The 21,530-nt window shown below is 41.2% G+C and overlaps 2 protein-coding genes across 5 annotated transcripts in view; one reads left to right on the top strand and one right to left on the bottom strand.

Moving 5' to 3' along the window:
• The window catches only part of Sha (shavenoid), a 76,295-nt gene that overhangs the window by 37,690 nt on the left and 17,075 nt on the right, over positions 1 to 21,530 (bottom strand). For both annotated transcript variants that reach the window (XM_064123305.1, XM_064123308.1), the window contains exon 3: positions 19,798 to 19,872. The gene's annotated coding sequence lies outside the window, so the exon portion shown is untranslated. The remainder of the gene's footprint in view (positions 1 to 19,797; positions 19,873 to 21,530) is intronic.
• Foxp (Forkhead box P) overlaps positions 20,025 to 21,530 on the top strand; it is a 138,264-nt gene continuing 136,758 nt past the window's right edge. For all 3 annotated transcript variants that reach the window (XM_064123311.1, XM_064123325.1, XM_064123327.1), the window contains exon 1: positions 20,025 to 20,244. In XM_064123311.1, coding sequence (XP_063979381.1) covers positions 20,215 to 20,244 — 30 coding nt within the window. In that variant the 5' untranslated portion in view covers positions 20,025 to 20,214. The remainder of the gene's footprint in view (positions 20,245 to 21,530) is intronic.

Below are 21,530 nucleotides of genomic sequence, written 5' to 3'. Positions count from 1 at the left end.
ACCTCACTTCATAACCGGAAATAAGGGGAATGTGCACTTGATTTTATTACAAATGGAACGGGAAAATTAAAAAATAGAGTGAGATATGTGGGATGGTGTAGGGTAGCAAATGGTATTTTTTAAAAATCTCCAACAAGGGTTGAAAAAGGGCAGAAATTTGTCGCTAATTTTTTTCATCAAAGTCTGCAACTACCTATGTTTCATTTTTTTGTCAACAAACGAAGTCAAGTAAATGCAAAGTCATAAAAAATAAATGTGAAAAACTTTGAGGTAATAATTCTGAAGAACGAGAGGGGGTTTAAGGACTTCTTACCCTGCCTCACTCGATGATAACTCTTGGTCTGGCGCGTGTGGTTCTTTTTTTCATAAACCCAAGTATCGTATACAATGAGCCGAGCAGAAAAAAAAATGAGTGTACGAATGCTCTCTTTTCTTTTCTTATTACAACATGAAATATAGTTCACTCGGTTTCTCCAGTTTATAAATTCAGCTGAGAAAAATGTAGAGTGTTCAAACTGTTGAAAAAGAAAGAAATGGAAACGGAGGTGAGGAAGAGTGGAGGCCCCGGGCCAATAATACACGGACAACCTTTATTTTATTTAAGCTGCCTCAGTTTTTCATTAGCTTCCTTTCCCACGCCAGAGGTATTTTGTGATGCAGACGCCATTTATTCACTGAATCATTCACTAAAAATCCATAAATTTGCAATTTCTCTCGGCGAGATTACCTTCACTCATTTGAATGGACAATTGGGAGAAAAGTTTTATCAAGAGTGGATAAAAGTGATGACACTTTTGTTTCTCTTTTCCTTTATTCAATAAAAGGACTAGGGATGTCACGAAAGGATTTATGAAATAATAATTTGAAGAAAAATATGGTAGCACCGCTAATAGCAGAAGATAATTATTTCTTCACACCCTTTGTCCATTTTGAGATGACGGACGATGTGCAGAACGGGCTCAATCCTGCAAAATATTATTCAGTAAAACTCCCGCTAAAGACTTTATGTCTCATCAATTGTCAGATGGTGCAATTCAATTCGCGCAAGACCCCTTTCCAATTTAAACAAAACAATTCCCAAATAATCCGCTCAATTTCCCCGAAACAATCTGTCTCAGTATTGAAACAAAAGCAGAAGAAATTCACCCGAAAAGTTTCTCCTTAAATCGAAGTACACAGCAAAGAGGAAAAGTTTTTCCATCGTTTTGTTTGTAGTGTACGAAAGTAAGGGATTTGTCCTGAATCACGCACTTAACTTGTACGACATTGGCTACAGTAGTTCATCTATTGACGAAAAATCTTGATCTCCGATACTGGCAGAAAGAATAAATCCACGAGTTAAAAAAAAGAAACTTTGAGTCTTTACATCAGAAAGACACTCGGATAAATCAAACAGGGGTAGTAAATAATTTTTTTGCCCTCTCTCGAGTGGGCCGATTTGTCTGGGATATAAAAAAGTGGCAAAGGTGCTATTAACGCCTCGATAAAGATATCCTGAAGGCCAGATCGTAATCCCGCTGATCCTCCGGGGACAACAAGTACCGGAGCGTCGATACGAGAATAGGAGGAGTCACGAAAAAGGTCGTTTAACACGGCAGCTACGGGGCAATAAGTGAGTATACTGGGGAGAGTATAGAAAATTGGAGGGATAGTATGTGTGGGTGTGGGTGAGAGGGAGAGAGAGAGAGCTTGCAGTGTTGACCGCACCGGATAACCGTCCCATGCTCCTCCGGGTCAGCACAAACGCCTCGGCAAAAACATGCTCCGACGTTTTCCTATGAACGGGACAAAGCTTTTTTTTTATTCTACTCGACTTTTGGGATATTGTCGTTGCGTTGCAATTTTACCTTCAGCGATCGCCTCCGTCTCATCTACATAGAGGACAATGTCTTGTGGCGGGGATCAAAAAAATGGGATTGAAAAACTTTGAATGGGCTGATTCAGAAAAGCGTACAATCATTTTTGTCCTCCGGGCTGATTTGCGCTTTAAGCTCCCGATCATCACGACTTACAAATATTGCAAGCTCCATCCCAATTGCCATTCGTACTCTACTTTCTTTGAATTCTCAGGGAATTATCCCAAAACGTTTTGGAGTTCCAGACGTTTTTGAAAAAAAATTTCCGACAACTCGCCCGGTGAAGAATTTCCAGATGTTTCAATATTTGGAATTAATCCATTCAAATCATCGTCATGGTACACAACGTACAAACACTTTAGAACATCCATTACTTTCATTGGACGCTGAGTAAAAAGAGCTAACCAGATATTGCCAATCAATATTCATATTAATTATTTCATTGCAAATAATCCGTTTATTTATTTAGTCAAAATATTCAAATACTGAATGAGAGGATATCATCAGTAATAATACGAACGCTGTATTTATAAATCCATGTCAATATTACCATTTCATAAACATGAAAATATGTTAACAAACAGCGTGTTTATTTTATTTCCCCATCTAAATCTGCATTTTCCACGTGTGTAGTATATTTCATTGAGATGGAAGGAGTGAATTAAAGAGATACAAATGTGGGTAAACAGCGAATATGTTGCTGGTTCTGGGCGGGGGGGGGGGGGGAGCATCCGGAGGCGTTCACTTTGTGAGAGGATATACGCAGTGGGACGGGTCAGGTCCTTTGGAAGATGTAATGGTCAGAGGGGGATGGAAAAAGAGGTGGAAAGAATTGAGCGATTAAAATGCTTTCAGTCTCCAGTAAAAAATAAGAAGAGCACTGACATGCGTACAGGCATCACTCAATTATAAATGTAAAACATGGATCATAAATGTTACGAGAAAATTAATGACATGTTTCCGGATCGGAGGTGGAGTAAGGAGAGTTGAGTAAGGGCGAATCGTAAAGGGTTTTCCAGCGATCCAAACCATGGTTAAAATGTCACTTTGAAATCTTGCGAGTGTAACGACTCTTGTCTTCTGGCAAAGTAGTTTTGCCAATGCCAAACGTTCCTGGGCAATTAAGGACGAATCGCATGTAACAGCTGAGCATTAACTCCTACGATGCTCAGTGCGCTCGTACGACCCTTCATTTACTTGGCCGTTAGCCGGGCCAAAGCCCAACCCTCTCTCTTCCTCTTTAGCCACTTATCGTCCTAACTCCCGTTTTGCCTTATTCCGGACTGCTTTTCGACCATTTTCGATTTTACTTTGATCCACTCGGGATTTCCATATATTCCAGTGGGTGGAGTGGGCGAGAGGAACGGAGAATGTGAGGGGAATCGATACAGTCAGTCGTCTTATCGCAGTCACGAGTTTCTCGAATTATCGCGATTTTTCGCTCTACTTAGCCCTCAACCCTTACATTTTACAAGCTACGGTGGTGAGGGGGAGGGGGAGGGAGTGTATGTGCATCCTTGGAGGGCGAGTGATAAGGAGGAACACGGATTTGGTTAGTGTTGGTAATTTTTTAGTCATAAATAATAAACCACATATTTTCTCATCGGATTAACATAACGAATCACTCGATAATGAACAATACACCACTCGGTTATTTTCATCACTTAGCAATGAGGGTTCCAGTCAGTGGACCAAACCCGAAAGGGAATTCCCTCGGATCGGTAAACAAGCGTGGGGTCGTTAAAGCAACGGCTAAACCGATGGACGTAATTCGGGGATGGTCACGGCAGAGAAAAGAGGGGTTTGGAGGAATGTTGGGGAGAGGGGTTGTTTACGGCTTGCTCTTCTCCAATACACGGGACCATGGTCAATAAGGTCTCTAACCGCTTTTGCGGGGATCCTTTCCCAGTGGCGAAGAGACGTTCATCCTCCCTTCGGGTGTATCTGCTGACGGGGCAGAAAAAAAAAACCTGTGAAACTGCCGGAGGCTGAAAAAATCGTGGGGGGATGAACACGAAATTCGAAACACATTGTGATCAAACACGATTATTTTTTTTTTATCCACAGTTTCCGATTGAAGATTATATTGGAGGCAAATAGTTGATGCGATTCTGGTCAGAATGAAAAGCGATAAGCGGCCAGTGAATAATGAATTCGTTGACATTCAACGGGAGAAACTTGAAACAAAGGGAGAGAGATGAGAGGCGGAGGTTTGGAATGAAAATCGTTTCTACCGAATACACCAAGTTATTTTTTGGCCAAGGGGGTGATGGGGGGGTGTGTACGATAATGTGCTCAGTCACCGGCGTATGGTGTGCACTGGTGAAAAAAATTTTCATCGTTGAAAAAACAAAAGTGTCAACTGCTGGCTTCGGTGAAGAGTAAAGGGAGTGATATAGGGAGAATGGGAAGAGGATGCGTGGTAGACAGTAGGAAAACGTGAACAGTCGGGGTGGGAGTGGTTTGAGGAGTATAAAGCATTTGCATGTGGTGATCATCGGGGCGGAAAGTGTGCCCTTGTCTCACTCCCCCAACGCTACTCCTCTATTTGAACTGTATTCATCAACTTTCTTGGTATAAAGTTTTCATAATAGGGATGATACATGACGAGAGAATTTTAATAAAGTCAAACAAAATTGAATGGGTTCAATCAGCTCTGGGCTTTGATTCCATTAGTTAATTGGAAAGTCTCAAAATCCGTCGACAGATTGTCTTAAAACTTGTAAATAAACCATACGTCGTATTGGCAATAAAAAAAATGCTAAATCCGTTGGGTTTTGGCAAACTTCGGGAGAATCGAAAATTGCAAAATTAACGCGGCCGGCTGTAGTTACTTAGGGGCGACTTAACGAATATAGATTAAAAGTTGTTCCGTCAGGAGGTACAGAAAGAAGGGGAGGGGGACAGTGGCTCCTGAGTTTTTGGGCGAATGCTTCGTTAGGATTGGCGAAACCCGTAGCCAGTTTCGGTCGGTTCGTTCGGTCTGGCCGAAGGGAAATGGTGTTTGTATTTTAATGAGGGGGCTATGCTAATCCCCGCGGCACGCCGTAACTCGCACACAGCCTCTCTTCACCCCCCCACCCCCACCAGCCTCTTTTCTCTTTCGTTCGTTTTTCCATTTTCGCGAACGTTGGGCCGCTCCGCAAGGAATAACGCCGAGAATCAGCCGCAGCTTTGCATCAACGTTTTTCGGTGAAAGGAGGGGTGAGCGGGCGGTAGGAGCGCACGAGAGAGGAAGGGGGTGAGAAAAATAGGGATGCGTAATAAATTCACACTTGACTCGTGTACTTGCAAATTTTAAAAGGGTAACGGCGGGCCTTACAAGACCCTGGACCGCTCTCGCTTTAATATCGCACCTTGGCTTTCTGTTTCATGCTTTTTCTTTTCATTTTATTTTTTATTTTCTGAGGAGGCGCAGGGGATGAGGAAATTTCATGGGAATGATGGGGACGAGGGTGCAGAGGTTTGCCGAGGGGCTTGCGAGATGGGTCGAGGGTGAGGGTAGTTTTCACTCACCCACTCTTCCCCCTATAATGCTTGACCCACTGCCATAATTTGCTGGAATCGATAGTTCCCGGTTGCTTTGCATGACTCGCTTTCGAAATCGATAATGCATATGGAGGGTGGGATGATGGGGGGAGAGAGAGAGAGAGAGAGCGAAGTGGATAACTTCATTAAGTGGCCTCGATAATAATTTCGGGATTTGACGTGGAAAATTAAGATAAATATTTTTCCACAGGCTAAAATTTCCCTGCGTTCACCGAGGAAATTTCAAATAATTTTTATATCCATCCGCCACCCCCAGAATGAATTGGTTATCCTCTCTATTCCGATTGAGAAAAACGAAGAACCAGAGACAGATATTGCCCGAAACGGATATTCGGTGTATAACCCTCATACTGAGTTGATCCTCCCCGGAGTCCTTGAATGTTGACAGAAGTTTCAGCAATTCATCGTGGAAGGTATCGCAGTGCAATGCCGATGAAAACGATTATGCCACCTTCCACCCCTCCCCCATCGCCCTGAGCCCTCTCGTATCGATGTATTTTCAATATCGAGACAAAACGACATAATCCGAGTTTAATTGGAAAACTTCACCCTCCGCGGTATAATCCATGAATTCGACAATTCCCCCAGCCCCTCTGGATACCTAAAAATAATAAAACTCTCCGGGATTTGAAGAAAAAAAAAGGAGTAAAGGTAAATTATTATCAGACAAAAAAAAAATTTTTTTTCCGAGGTTATATGCACGCCATTAAACGGCTCACTTCAGGTCTCTCGTGCATAAAAAATTCGTATGCTTATATATTTTTTTCGTACAACGATAAAGTGAGGATCGGGTTAAATTTAAAAAGTTTTTAAGTGCGTTTGTCCTGGCACTAGCTGTGCAATATCTTGAGGGAGAAAAGTTTTTCAACAAAAACTAAAGGATGTCTGATGTGCACCCTCTCTGTACGCCTCGTGTTCTCGCACAGTTTCTCTTGTTTTGGTAAGTCAGTCGTGTCATTCATGAGGTGGGCGAAGGGTGGGAGGGAGGTAGAGAAGACGCAACCGTTGAGACGATGATTAACCTTGCGCGACGCTGGAAAATAACATGGCTCCTTGGGCATTGTATCACCTAACCAAGAAGACAATAGATTGAGGACACAAAATGGGGAAGAGATGAGGGACTCAGGGAGGTAAACTATTGTCCGCAGAGTCCTTCTTGTCTTCTTCATTACCCACCAAAAGCCCCCAACATTGTAGTCACAAAAATTATTGCTCCACTGGAGCCAATGACTGAATATTCCTCGCTGAGATTCGATTAATTATTCACCTGTTCGTAGCGATATTTTCAGGTATGTTTTGAGTGTCTTGAGGGTCTAGACTTCTTAATTCAACGGTATACAGTACTCAGAGAGTGTAAATGCGTAATTCCCGACTTCTCATTCCGTGACTAGCACCCGGTAGAAAGATATATTCAGTTTATCCCTCACTCTTCTGTGCACACACCACGAAATTTCCCGAAACCTCCTCGTTACACAATTATGACAGATATGTCGTCCCACAGGAGGGGGCCAATTCGATGATGAATATTTCAATGGCATTCCGCGTCGTAAATTTGCCAATTAAAATTTTATAAGACGATATTTCGGAGATTTTAGCATTCCGCTGGCGAATCGATCGGATGTGGTTGAATTTAAATTGCAATTGGGTTTTTTTTTGCCGAGGTGGGGAGTAAATTACCCCCAGTCCCGAAAACACATTCTCAATAAAACGGTAGAGATTGCAATGAGACATGCGAGGGAGCCGTCATATTTTTTTTTTTCGTTTGGTTTTTGTTAATGGGCTCTCTCTTTCTCTCTCTCGTCAAGTAACGATGCCCGAAAATCCAAGGCGCAATCCTTGGATTTCACGTCATCCTTCCTTACCTCCTCTTTAATTTACCTTATCCACCTACCCCATCTGCACCCTCCAGGTGTCAATTCTACTCAGCGAGGAACTTTCATTCGTGTCTTCTTTATTTTGATTCTTTATTTTCGAACTCTCCGCTGGGTGTAATATCGATTATTCCCCCAAGTTACTTTTTATTTACCTGTTATGTACTCCAGGCGCAAAGTAAAAAATTCATGTGTCTTTTTTTACCGGAGATATAAATCGTGAGCACTTATGAGGCGGAATTAATTTCGCGAAAAGGAAATCTTTGATTGAAAAAAATTCAGTGTAATGATCTTTGCAGGCCCAGTTCGCTTATTAAACAATGTAACATGTAGTTGGTAAATTTAGCTTCGATATGGAAAACAATTACATGTGCGAAACGTGCACTGTGACCCAGTGGAAAAAGTCGTGTGCGCTCAGACCTCTGTCTGAGGGACGATGACTGCGAGGCTTTCCTTCCCTTTTTTTCGCGGACAAGGGACAGAGGGTGACTCGAGGGCTGCCTCTACCTATGCCCACCCTCTTTTTCAGTATGGTATACGCCGTGGTGAAACATGCCACTGGTTGTGGAGAAAAAATTCTCGTCGAGCAACTTGAAATCCTTTGTGAATACGAAAATAGGGTTAGAGTTACTCGGGTGGTGGTATATTCACCACCTTGCACTCACTTGTCTTTCTGGCTCTTGGCCTCCTGCTGTGACTCCTCCACGGTCTTGAATATCCAATCCAATGATGGGAAAACGTAATTTTTTGCTCTCCTGGGTGACATTACCAGAGGTTAATCTTTTAAGTTTCCCACGAGAAAAAAAAACTCGGAAATTTTACGGAAATTTGTTTCGATATCTTTTGAGTTTGCATAAATTTAATTAGTTCCTAGTGCGGTGTTTATGAATAGAATTATTGGGCATAAATATTCATCCGGATTTTCGGGGACCCGTTTTTCGGTTGGGGGTAGAAAAGTTGAACAAAAGTTTGATGAAACAAAACAGTCTTCACTGCTTAATGAATTTCCCTGGGATTTTGCATATATATTTATTGATGTTGATTTTAGCACGAGACTTATTGACGTATACTAAGACAAAAACACTCCTCCCGAGCAATGGTGTTGGCGAAAGAAAGTATTTTTTCGATCTTGTGATGCCAAAGTTCAAAGTTGTTCGAGTGTAATAAGCCCCTTATGGTTTCCACGTACGTAAAAATACTTTGAAAAATATTTATCAATTTATTGTTAGCAGAAGCTCCACAAAAATTCAAATAAAATTGCTGAAGTATGTTGAACGCCCCGACAATATTTAATTAGTGAGAAAATCCGAAAATCTGCGGTTGCACGTCTTTTTTTTTCACACCTCCGTAAAGGGTGAAATATGACGCCGGGCTACGGCCGATATACTGGTAGTAAACTCCCCGAGTTATTTAATTAGTCGATGAGTGTGGAGAAATTTTAAAATGTTTGCATTATTACGTTTCCACATTTTCCCTCGTTCAAGTAAGCTCCATCATTCATGCCGCATAAGTGCACACCAAGTATCTATATCTGATGGAAGTTATCTGGAGAGTATAATTGATCTTAGAAATAAGCCAGAACCTATAGCTGAGGTGCGCCGTGTCAGTGGATTTTCAGTGCTGATGAATAATTGATACACTGATGGCACCTGAATTATTTATTTTTTCACGATTTGTGGGTAATAGATATATACTTTTCTTACGCTGAGTGGTATCGAGACTGTCGTTCCGATGAAGGGAATTGATCGATGAGATTATGGAAAAAATCAGATTATCGATTCCCCCGAAAATGTATAACGGGCCTTACAAAATCTAATTGTTTCATTTGCAAAAAAATCCGACATAATTGCTACAAAATTTACGAATAATTTTCAAACAAGACCCGAATTGGCCTTATCCCCTAATCAATAAAAAAAACCACCGAACATTCAGGAGTATAAAAGAACAATCTAGTAACATGGAAATTCAGTAGTTTATTCGATCGTTACAAAAGTCCCGCAACTTTCATTCCTCCACATCCCCCACATATTTGGCAATATTTCCGCGATTTTAATGCCATTCGATCGTGTATCCTGGCTCCGCACAGAACCACATAAAACAATTTATGGATAAAGTGAGCATTAAAACCGTGCCATTTTCAAAACTACTGTTTTAACGCTCGCGAATTCACAGCAAAAACATATCCAAATACTTTATGACAAGTGTAAATTTGCTCGATGAGGTGGAACGAAAGCAAAAAGACGAGAGCACAGGAAAAAAAAAATTGAGAGCTGAGATTGCGGAGAAATTGAGCTTGCGCCCAAGTTGATGTGTCTGGAGGTGGATGCTTTCCTCGCTCATGCGAGTCATGATGCTCCTCGAAAAAAAAAAAAGTGAGCGGATGGTAATCCTGCAATTTGTATTTATTTCCCTCTCAACAGTTTTTTTTCCACCCCTCGTTGTAACGATGAAAAATTCCTTGTCCTCGTGGAGGTGTGTAAAAATTTCGAGGCAAATTCTCACTCGCACAAGTCTCCCCTTCAATTTTTCTGAGCTTACGATAGACACTGAATTTGATAAACAGTGTTGAATCATCATTTCTGAAGATTTTGCGCCAACATTCGCCTCTTTTTTTTTTAAATTATCAAGGAGATTTCAATTTTCACGTTAATTATGGGAGACTGAATTTCTGGGTCCACTCAAGTGCGATCTCTCGATGCGCATGAAGCAGACTCGAGTTTTATTTTTTTTACGAGAGCAATTAATAACCAGGGAGGGACCGGGGCTGATAGCACAGCGTAGCCATCTTATTACGTGGGCGCTTGTCTCATTAATTTATCGGAATTTTTCCACCACTTGAACGGTTTCATCTACAGATACCTGAGAAATTAATACATTGTGGATTTTTCACGTAATATTTACCATTAATTTACATTATTTTAATCGTATTCACCATTTCGCGAATCAACAAAAGAGATCATCACCAATCAATTATGGAGTTACCTCGTCGGTAAACGACCCCTCCAAACCAAAAATTCCCATTCCCAATCGGTCCCAAATCATGTATTCCTAACATATCTTTTAAATTACTAAAATCAATCCCCGAGTGAACGAAAGTACTTTCTCAGTTCAGTACATCAATCAGATCAATAGTGACAGCTATAAAAAGATACTGTGATTAAATCCCTCACCTCCGTATCTCACAATAGTTTCGCGTCATTGGTGGATATGTAAAATCAAAATATACGTCTCAAAAAAAAAAAAAAAAACCACCAGCGCAACCTGGGAATTAATTAATATCCGGGAATTGTTAAAGGCTCTCCCCCCAGTTTTATCGGGAGCCCTCGAAATTGTAGGCAATGTTTTGAAGATAAGCAATTGCACCAGGCAATGGGCTTTTTGGGGAGAGAAATTGGTATAGTTGTTCCTAGATCTGGACGAGTTGGAACGAAGAAAGGGTGTGTCGGACGGCCGTGTCCTGTCATGTCCGATAACGATATACCTTGGGTGTCTAGCTACGATGTACCCCTGGTTATCCCCTTAGAATTTCCTCCGGGCTTCTCACTAATTGCATAATAGAATGCCCGCATGTTGAGAGGTGGGGCAGAGTATATAGAATCTCCTCGAAATCAAGTCCCACGAAATTGTTCTAACCAGGGGGATTGCGGTTTAAGGAGATGGTCACCGGTAGACGAGCTTCCCTCGTCCTCACACCGTATTGCTGATTTTTAACAACAAATTGTGGGTCTTAACAGCTAAATTGAGTGAACGTATGTGTCGAGAAAAAATCTGGTGATGATACTGGAAATTTTTTAGTGGATTAAATTTCGGTGAGCAATTTTTAATGAAAAGTAAAATTTATATCATCTCTCGATACCATTTAGGTATTATCGTCTATTAAGTGGTTGCGCAGAATTTGGAAACATCAGGCTGACGATTTTCGCCATTAATTTTAAGACATATTTCAGGTGAGAATGAGGCATAAGTGAAGGGAAATCGATTCAGTAGAAATAGGTAATCTGGTTGGTAATGCGGAACTGTCAGAGAGTGGATTGTCCTCGTGATACAGTGTCTGTTTATGGGAAGGATTAACGTCAGGTGATACGTATAAGGATTCATAATAGATTGAGTGTAATATCTCTCCTAGTCGAACAGACATTTCACAAGATTCGGAGGTTAGGAATAAATGCGATCGATGGAGATTCATCTGACGTGAAATTGACGAACGTGATCAGCATAATTATGTTTTAGAAATTTCGAAATTCACCACCATTGTTGAGAGGACTATATTGGGTTGATTGAACGGAAAAAATTGGGCTAAGATAGGGAGAGGGTAATAATTTTTGTTGAATATTTATCTGGGGGTATAAACATCATTAATAGCTCTCAAAATGACAGATTCTTAAGGATAACTGTTGAGATGTTCCACTGTCGTTAGAAATTTCTCCGAGTTTATAGGGGCAGCTTCTGTACAACGTCCCCCACCCCCACCCCTCTCACTCCCCAGCATCAACCCTCAACGAATCAAATCAGATCTTCTGCCGTCACATGTGCGGGTTAATTCTAACGAGGCCCACACGTTCTCGTTATCCACACTCGTGTTTCACGATTGAGATTTCCTCAGCCGACATCCCTTTTAAAACGTGAACCGTGCAAGGAGGAGTGATTGAATTAACGATTGACTATCAGTCGTTGACTGTCCAAAGGCGTCACATGTATCCCCACACTCGCGTAAGACGCATGAAAAGCTGATGTTGGTTGACCCAGTGATAAGGACGAGGGAGACTGAATACAATTCCACTACCCCTTCAATCTCGTCTTACGTTAATTTAATAGAAGGGATGGGCACTGCCCCAAAACGAAGGAGCCCTCGACGCTTGAGATGCGAGACCAAACTACCCAAAGGGGTTATACTTATCAAACGTTTCAGACCCTCGATATTACCCTCCGAAGCAAATATTATATCGATGTTCACTGAATCTCGATTAATTTATCATTGGGTATTATCTATAAATAACATCCCAAGGAATTACTTATCCGAGAAAAATCAATCTCAATACCGACCGTATCTTCACAACCTGGAATGAATGATCGCTAATTCAAGCACAACAACCCCCGTAAAAAAATATCTGTCTTGGTATAAAAAATCGAAAATTGAACTCTAGAATTTTTATCTGAATTTTTCCAGAAAAATTGTGGACATCTTTTGCTTCAAGTGTCCTCCACGAATTTGGTTATTCAATAGAAATCAATCTCAATTCCCCGAGCATCTCCCCAGCCAGCAATGAATGTTTCCATCTCTAATTCAATCACAACAGCTACTAACAGTATTTTTATCTCACCGTCCAAACCTCTATATTCCAAATTTATTACCCCGTCCCATCAGTATCCAGTACGAAAGGGTATGTTTCACATTTGAGTTTCGAAAAAACCGGCGAGTATGACCATAGTTTAGTCCATATCCACTGAAATGGGTGAGCTGGCCAGGGGCTCCCCCGAAAGAAACATAAATAAGACAAATAGAGGGAGGCCAGATCGACAATAGAAAAATATCGAATGTACCGAATGCGCCATAAATCCAGAGTGACTTGTGATTTTTTTTTTTTCCCCTCCACCTTTGTCTCCCTCTTTTTGTCCCTCTCGTTTTCGGTAAAAATGGAAAGAAAAAAGAGAGAGGAGTAATGTCCACTGTCGCTATAAGTCGTGCGATCTTTTTATGTTCCAACGCGCTCCCTTTTTCTACATTCTCTCCATATCCCACCCCCTCAACCCTCCTTACTCTTACTCCACCACCGCCATCGGTACTCTGCAATGTATTATCTTTGGCCAATATCAGTGAACGCATTTTCCAACCGGTGGCTTTATATACAACCCTCTCTCCCTCCCCCCCCCCCTTTCCCCACTGCCGCCTTTATATATACGATTGACGGGGATTTTCACGTCGACGTAACCCAAGTGCTAGGTCGTTGGAAAATATCGGCGACAAGGATTTGGGAGAGGGAGGGCGGTAAAAGGGGAGAGAAAGGGAATGGCAAAATAGTGAAAGGGTTTTAAAGGGAAGTTAAGACGCTAGAGAATTCCCAGGTTTACGTTTACAGCCTTAACTACAAATTCGACAGAGTTACTGAGGCACACGAGGGTTGGAGGAGGGGGAGGAGATGGGGTGGATTGTGTGTCTCACAAGGGTGGTTAGATGCGTGAGAAAGCCAATCCCCTTCGTATGGCCCTCTTCTTCCAGTTGTTAAGAAGTCCCTCTGGGCTAATTTTCCTTTGCGCTCTCTTGCAAGATCGTTCCACCTACCTCTCCCCCTCCTGCTACTGATTTGGAAGATCCGGGTGGTGCTTTTAACCCTTAAACTATTCTAGTCTACCTTTGTACTGGGCTGTTCTATATATTGTAAAATTTTATAGGATCATTTGGGGGCGGTACGGAAATGACTTTGTTGAATACATAATGGATTTTTTTTTGAGTGTTTGATTCGTTTTATTTAATTCATGAATATTATTTATTTAACTCCAGTATTTACGGATTCATAGTACCTGGTTCGGTGTGGAGGAGGGCTGGGTGAGGGTTGCGAGTGGTTGTGTTCGTGTGCTCCGATGGATCGCGGAGGAGTGGTGAGTTCACGAGTAAACATGGCCTGGGGATACGGGGTTTATTGTTCAGAGTTGTGTGATGTATTAGTTGTGATGAGTGTAAATACGGTCAGTGGATTGACGATGGGATACAAATCGGAGTTAATGAGATTTTCCAGGAATTGAGGTATTAATTTAGACGTTACTTGATATCACCATAATTTTCAATATTCTAATTTGCATTCACATCGAGGTGGAATCATGATATTTGTTATTTATGTTAAAAATTAAAATTATTTGAGTTTTTGACGGTGATTCTTGGTGTTTCCATAACCGCTAGAATTATTTAAATGGATAGGAACTTATCTACATGGATTTTCCTTCAAAATTACCACTGCACTCCCTCTCAATCTCATTAGAGTTACTGTATTGACTGACTTTTATTCTGTTCTAATTATAATTACACAATGCTGGATATCTCATACCACAGCACTTAAGTTGTTTGAGTGCTCCTACATCCTCACCTAAATGTAACAGTTTGCATCTAGAAGATATTGCCCACAATGGCGCGCCTCTGCTAATGACCCGACGCCTTCGCTCGGGACACTAGCAATTGCTTAAATATAGATTAAATACGGGAGTACACGCTATGAGGAAAATCCCCCCTTTCCCTCCCTCTAAACGCCGAGTGAGAACAGTGTGTGTACAGGATGCGGGAGGGAGGGAAAACGCGATATCATAGCTAGAGTAGGAGAATGGAGACAACCACCCCCGCTACCCCTCAGGCCTCTGTATATACGTGGCAAACGAGAAAACCCATAAATCGCACGATAATTCGCGCTCTGCGCGAGACACACCGGTTGTTCGAATAATTATCCCTTGTGATTGTATTCCTTGTGGGAAAATAAAACCACTCGAACTTTCCGTCCTTCCCCTTAAACGGTTTAGGGCTGAGGAGGAGGGAAGCTTACTTTTAGTACCTTATATCAACTTATTCAAGCGTCTCACAAAAATAGATAAATCATGGGAAATGAAGGATATTTAGCTCGCGGGGGAGAAAGTTTGAAAAAAATTATCACACACGTCAAGTCGTAGTATATGTAGTCACAGAGTGAACTTGAGGGAAAGTTGAATACTTCTCAGTTAATTCTAACTTACTTTAATTCATTCAATATTTCTTCCTATCAGGATTTTTTTTCACGCCATGATTTATAACCGGTAAAAATAAATAATCAATTGTTTTGGTGTTTTAATAAAATAAATTATGCTCAAGGGAGCGACACTGCGGATTTAACGCGGGTGGGTGAAGGTTGTGGTAGGGGTGAAGATGAGGGCTGAAGATCGCTATCACGGACCAAAAGAGAGAGGAAATTTTAATAAATTCCCGTGGTTACCAGAGCAAGCGGGCTAAATAAGTTAGGCCCAAGCCGAAAGTCGACAGTGGCGCCAGGGGATTCCGTGAGAAATATTAAACAGTCTTGTTTTCCCGTAAATCAGTTAGGGTTATATACCTCGAGGGGTATTTTTCGTCTCTTCGAGTGGGAATCCCTTTGACGGTTCCATTATCTTCAACGGCTTGATGAGCTCTTCTCAGACCACCGTTGTATTTATTTTTCAGCTATGAGCTAGTGCCAGGAAAAAATTCTCCACCACCGCATTTTGGGGAATATGTCTCTCCGTGAGCACTGCCTCGTCCGCCATTTTTATTCACAACCCTAATAAACATAGATCCAACATTTGATAGCGTATTTTAAGACTCATTCGCAATTGATGCATACCTAAGTCACATTTAAGCGTCTGACTAATGTCTCGCCACTTGCCAGCGGTATTTACGGCAAGACTTTGCACCCCTCATTGGGGGACAACAACGACCCCCCTCTCTCAAGAAATTCTTGTTCGATCCCCATCTGTAGTCACTCGGTATAGGATATCGAAAACTACAACGACGAGAGGCGACTATCAATCTCTTTTAACGGCTTCGTCACCGTTTCGTTCGCGAGGGATTAGACGACTTGTGGATAGGGATGGGGGAGAGGGATTTGCACTGCTCTAGCATTCCCCTCTCTCATTCCAAAGCCCGTGAGAAGAAAACCGCGACTCGTTAATTTGTCATTCCGCAACTCCTCCCTCCTCCACTAGCACCAGTTTCTTTCTCGCTGTCTATCGACCTCAAAGACGCCTCGGGGCTCCTGTTTTACCGACCGTGGATTTTCTCGCAATTTTTTATACCTCAACCTCCCTCCTCCCTCTCCACCACCGTCACCCGTCTACGTCTCTTATCCACCCTTCTGCTGCTTTTTTTTCTACACATTTTTTTTTTTCATTCCCGTACAGTCGTTCATTGTCTGAATATTTTCATGTAATTGGAGATAAAAATATTTTCAATGCATTTGTAACTCCATCTCCATACTTTCGAGATATATTTTATAACCCATTCCCATCCCTTCTCCATCTACATCACTGGTGATTCCATTCATTGGAGTCTGGGAAAAGAGTTGAGTGACGCGCGTTGCTGAGGGGTTTGGAGAGTAAAAAAATGTAAAAGTGGTAAATAAAAATGGTGGGTTTAAAATGTCAGAGGTTTTGTTATCTTTGTATTGAAGAAATGTGTGTAATGATGAGTGGGAAGGGTGGGAAAATCAAAGGACACAGTCGATAGCTGGAGAATGACGATTTTTAGAGGATGTCGGAAAATAATAATTCCCATTGCCAGTATAAATGGGAATGGGTCTCGACTTTCAAGGGGTTCGCGTGTACACTCACCCTGGTACAGGGACCTTCCACTGTGGACTGGAGACTGCGGGGATTATGGAGCTTTGCAAGGATATCAATTATAACCAGAAACAGTTATTCCCTTGCATCGAGAAGAGCGAGACGATGAGATACTGTGGAGGGTGCCTTGTCGCCCTCTCCCTTTTCTCTAGACCTTGGCTTTCTAATCCTTTGTAAATTATATCGTTTTCACTGTTTGTTTACGCAACTCTCACCCGATTTGCGGCCAACTTTATGGGCTTCCCGGTCGGGGTTCTCAGTAAAAGTAAATAAACGGGTTCCCGGGACATTTTTATCCAAGCTTAAGGATGGATAAAAGGTTTCTAATCGCTCGAATTTAAATTTTCAATTTCTTACACTTGAGAAAAGGAGTTTCTCAAATTTAGTCAAATTTTCCTAAAGCCAATGCATATTTTTCCTTTGCGTGTCCTCTTAGAAAAAAATTGTGAGAAGAAAATGGTCTTATTGTTATGACAGTCACGACAACCTCTTAGGTTAACACTCTCACCTCACCGAGTTTATACTGAGAGACCGGGGCAGTTCCTATTATGCAAATGTATGAGGTGAAACTGCCCGAGATCGTTCAGAGATGACCCCACTCAAGGGTGCAGTTAACCCCCGGCTATTTCTGTACACTGTCTACCTACAAATGACTCGCCATTCCAATAAAAATTTGTGTAAATCAGCCTATAGGGAACAACATTATTCCCACCCTCTTCCTTAACCCCATCACTTTGAGGTTAATTCGAACACCCTGGAAGATTCCTCTCGAACGATCAGAACTCAACCAATGAAGATGGTGTCTGAGAGCGGTCAATTCTACGGTGTTAGAATTTGGGAGGAAATCGTTCCAGGGAATTGTGTGTTTATAACGGTAGGTTGACGAAGAGGGTATAGGTATAGGTTTAGGTGGGTTGGTATATGTTTACTTTTGGTGTTGGGCAAGTAGCGCCCAGCGTGCATGGTACCCTCTGATAGCAAACAACAGAGTATCGATCAGTATGACTCTGGTAAACAACTATTGTGGAGTAGTATGGAGACTCAATGACCTTCCATCCTCTTTGTCCCTCGATGCTACGAATTTTCCCTGGAGTGTTTTCGGTAAATTGATGAGAAACATTAATAAGACGAAATTCAATTGATTGTTGACCACACAGAAAAAAAATTGTGTCGGACAATTAGACCAATAGAAAGTTATGTGAATGTTCTCTACTCTTTCCCAACGTCCACGTAATTTTTTTTCTGTCTTATCTTTTTTCGTGATTTTATAATTATTTTGATGAATTCATATATTTTTTCAAGAATGAGAATTCGTATTTTTTAAAAGCATCTTTCATGTCAACCTGTCAATGGATCAATTTCTTTATGATTTCAATTTTCCCACTGACATCAGCTTTTTCAGTCATTGATTTCACGCCTCAAAAATATGAAATGACCTCAATACACACTGAAGTCTTCCTCAATAATCAATGGAGACCGAGACAACCGTATATTGAGGTGGAGAAAGTGTTAATGTATCAATCGCCTCAACTTGCTCATAGAGTTGATGGTCTCGCTACGGTATCTGACCTGTAGCACATTCAGAGTCATCATACGTCCACCCTGTTATCGATATAACCCCTAGTCGGCACTGTTACACTTGCAGGCTAGTTTGGCATTGTTCCTCGCCCACGTCCGGCAAACTCACAACAAACAAACAGATACTGGAATTGTTTGGTAACTGGGGTTGTCTCGCTGCTTTGAGTTTTGACATTAACGAGTTTGAATCTTCTACCCAGTTTTGTTTCTTAACGTGTCGCGTTCCGCACATCGCAGCCATCGTGTTGCGCCAGTTAAATTCTTTGGGTGTACAAATGACGTGTCGCAATTTATCAACAAACATTGTACTAGCATTTCTACAGCGCATTCGAAACAGGAAACGAGAAAAACATGACATCCACCTCGCGAAATTCGATTAGACTTGGATTTTTTTCTGTCTATGACATTTAACAAAATCACGCAATGCAAATTTCCAACACAATAATAATAATAATCAAAGAGCAGTTACGTATTCAGGCAAAAAACATTTGAATTTGAAACATTGGAATTTTTTTTTGTTGAAGTATTGATAATTGTCAGCGAATCCAATTAGTGAAATTCCATAATTTAATTGAGTAGAGGTAGAGATAATTGCACAAGTGTCTACACTCATTTCCAGCGTTGAGCCGTTGCCATTTATGATCAATTCACTTATGAATCTTTCATTTGGAAATTGAAAAGTTTCTTAGGTTTATACATTTTCTATCAGTGCATCGACTGTGTAAAAAAATCAATTATTTCATATGTAACTAATGCGAGAGTTCTAATCTTGACTGAAATTCAAAAATTGATTGCGAATATTGAAAATTGGGGTGAGTTAAACTTCGAATTATCATTGAATTTTCCTCCCTGAAAATTCTGAACTTTTCAATGAAATATAACAATTCGGAAAAAAAATTTCAATGAATTGGTAATTTTTTCGCGAATTACTCAGATGCCTTCCATTCGTCAACGACTAATTGACCTAAAAAATTGAGTTGTCCATTAACCATTCAATTTTTTAGTGTCGAGAAATTAATTGTAATAAAAATATCTGGATCTTTGAGAAAAATCAGACAAAAATTTCCACCGCAGTAGAAATAAATCCGCCATTTACTCGTGTACTTAAAGACATAATTGCCGACCATCGATCTCATTCCCAGAATTACCCAGCAATTCTCATTCCAATGCTAAAGTTGAATATTGTCACCCCGTTCCCTCCCTCAATTATAATTTATTTTTACAATCTACGACAAGTCAATGTGTAAAGACTCTCTCAACATTAAAATTTCCCCGATCATTCACTGCCCTCCCCCCCTGCCCTTGTACACAATAAAAACAGACAATAGAGCAGAGATGGCAAAAGAATTTAAAGAGTGGCCCGTAGCCTAGGCCGGTTGATCGTGTGGCAAAATGTCAAAGTGCGCCGACTCAGTAGCCGCGTGGCCGCGTCAGCCGAAGGTTTGCGCGGCTGAGCTATTCGAGGCGCTGCAGAGTCGCGACGGCAGCCACCGGCGCGCGAGCCATACGCACCCGGCAACACACAATTCCCACCCCTTTATACACAAAACCGATTCTACGTAAAACACCAATAAACATTAAAAATAAATATTACAATAGAAAAAAAAACCACTCACGGTACACTGAAGAGACGTCAAGTTGAACCAAAGCTGCGGCTCGCCATTTGTTAAATAAACTATCGCCTATCGGCCCTGCAAAAATAAAAATAATAATAATTGTTGGTGACGTCATTGATAACATTCCCCCGTAAACACGTGGCCTGGCGCACGCGGCCGTCCTTACCCAGTGGGTGGGCTGGGGGGGGAGAGGCGGCGGTGGTGGCTGAGGGGCTAGGGGGGGAGGGGAGTCAAGGGTCAAGGGAGAAGAGAAGGGATAAAGGATAAGGGGAAGAGAGTTAGAGAGACTCAGAGACTTTAAGAATTTAATTTAACTGATAATCCAAATAAAATCAATTTTTCAAGTTTTGAGTTTTAAATAAAATTGGAAGTACGGGTGAACGAGCAACACAATCCGAGGATTCCAGGAGTCATAGCATGCTGGAGCCACGCTGGAGACCCGTCCAGGTACAGCAATGTTGATCGTCATGTACCAAAATGCATCAATCATCATCCCCACATAAATGCACAATTTAATTAATGCACAATCACTAGTTTATTTTCATTGGAATCATTTGACTGATTTTTTATTCATGATTATTTTTATATTCATGGCTGTTTTCTTTTTATTATTTGGTACAGTCTCTTCTCTTAGTCTCTGTAACCCCCTCGATTCACATCTCTCATGCATCTTGATGTAATCGCATCTGATTTCAACTGCATCCTGCGTTCATAAAAGCGACCTTCAACAATACCCCTCCCCCCCACCCGGACCTTCTTTACTAGTCTTGCTTCGTTGAATTAGTTATTTCCATTCGATTTAGTTCGCCGTAGGTGAATTCGCAAGTGGCATTGCGTTTATATGAATATCGGATACTTGTCCATCAGTTATATTGAATGTTAACATTTTTTTTATAAACCAATGAATAAGAAGGACAATAGAGCACACAAATCATCGATAAAATGATTTGATTGTTCTGAATGCGGCGTTATCATTCATTAAATAAATATTCTTTTCAATTATTCTGTTATTATTTTAATAATACTTATTATTCATGACACACTATTATTTTAATTTGCACTGTCATAAACTTGCACAAGATTTCAGTCACAGAATTGGACTGTAATATCTGCATGCTGTATTCAAAATCATGCTGTTGTGATGTTGCACCATTGGAAGATGTTGTTCAATGCCTGAGATCATAGAGAAAGTGTTTTGAAGAGGTTGTTGTGGCTATTTCTAGTCTCAGGAATTTCTGCGATCGATTAAATACACGGAGAGTGGGTTTTCATTTCAATAGAAAAGGGTCCCGACGGTGCGGAGGGGTGGGGTTGAAGAGAGACGATGGAAGGGGTCGTCGGGGTGAGAGACACGATCCTACCGATATTCGTGGAAGTGACGTTTTAACGATCACATATCCCCTCGTTCCGTAAATGGTGGACTAACCCGTTTGCACAAATTAATTTTACGATTGAGATGGCGGGGGGGAATTAAGATGTTTTTGTACATGTCAAGATGAATTGACCTTGTGGTAATTATTCATAAGTCGAGTGGGCGATTTTGTTGTGCGTCAAGCGGTTATCGATGAATAGATACAGATCTCACTTTTCCCGTACGACTGATGACCTTGTGAAATTTTGATGATAGGGGATAATTGAGGATTTCCCTTTGGAATTATCAGTATTTTTGGAAGAATGGAAATTTTATTTCCCACGTTATGTCTATGTCAAATGTCATTTACTCGGAATGGAGA

Source organism: Diachasmimorpha longicaudata, chromosome 6 (genome assembly GCF_034640455.1).
Source record: "Diachasmimorpha longicaudata isolate KC_UGA_2023 chromosome 6, iyDiaLong2, whole genome shotgun sequence".
Lineage (NCBI taxonomy): Eukaryota > Metazoa > Arthropoda > Insecta > Hymenoptera > Braconidae > Diachasmimorpha > Diachasmimorpha longicaudata.
This window is presented reverse-complemented; position numbering and strand designations above follow the sequence as displayed.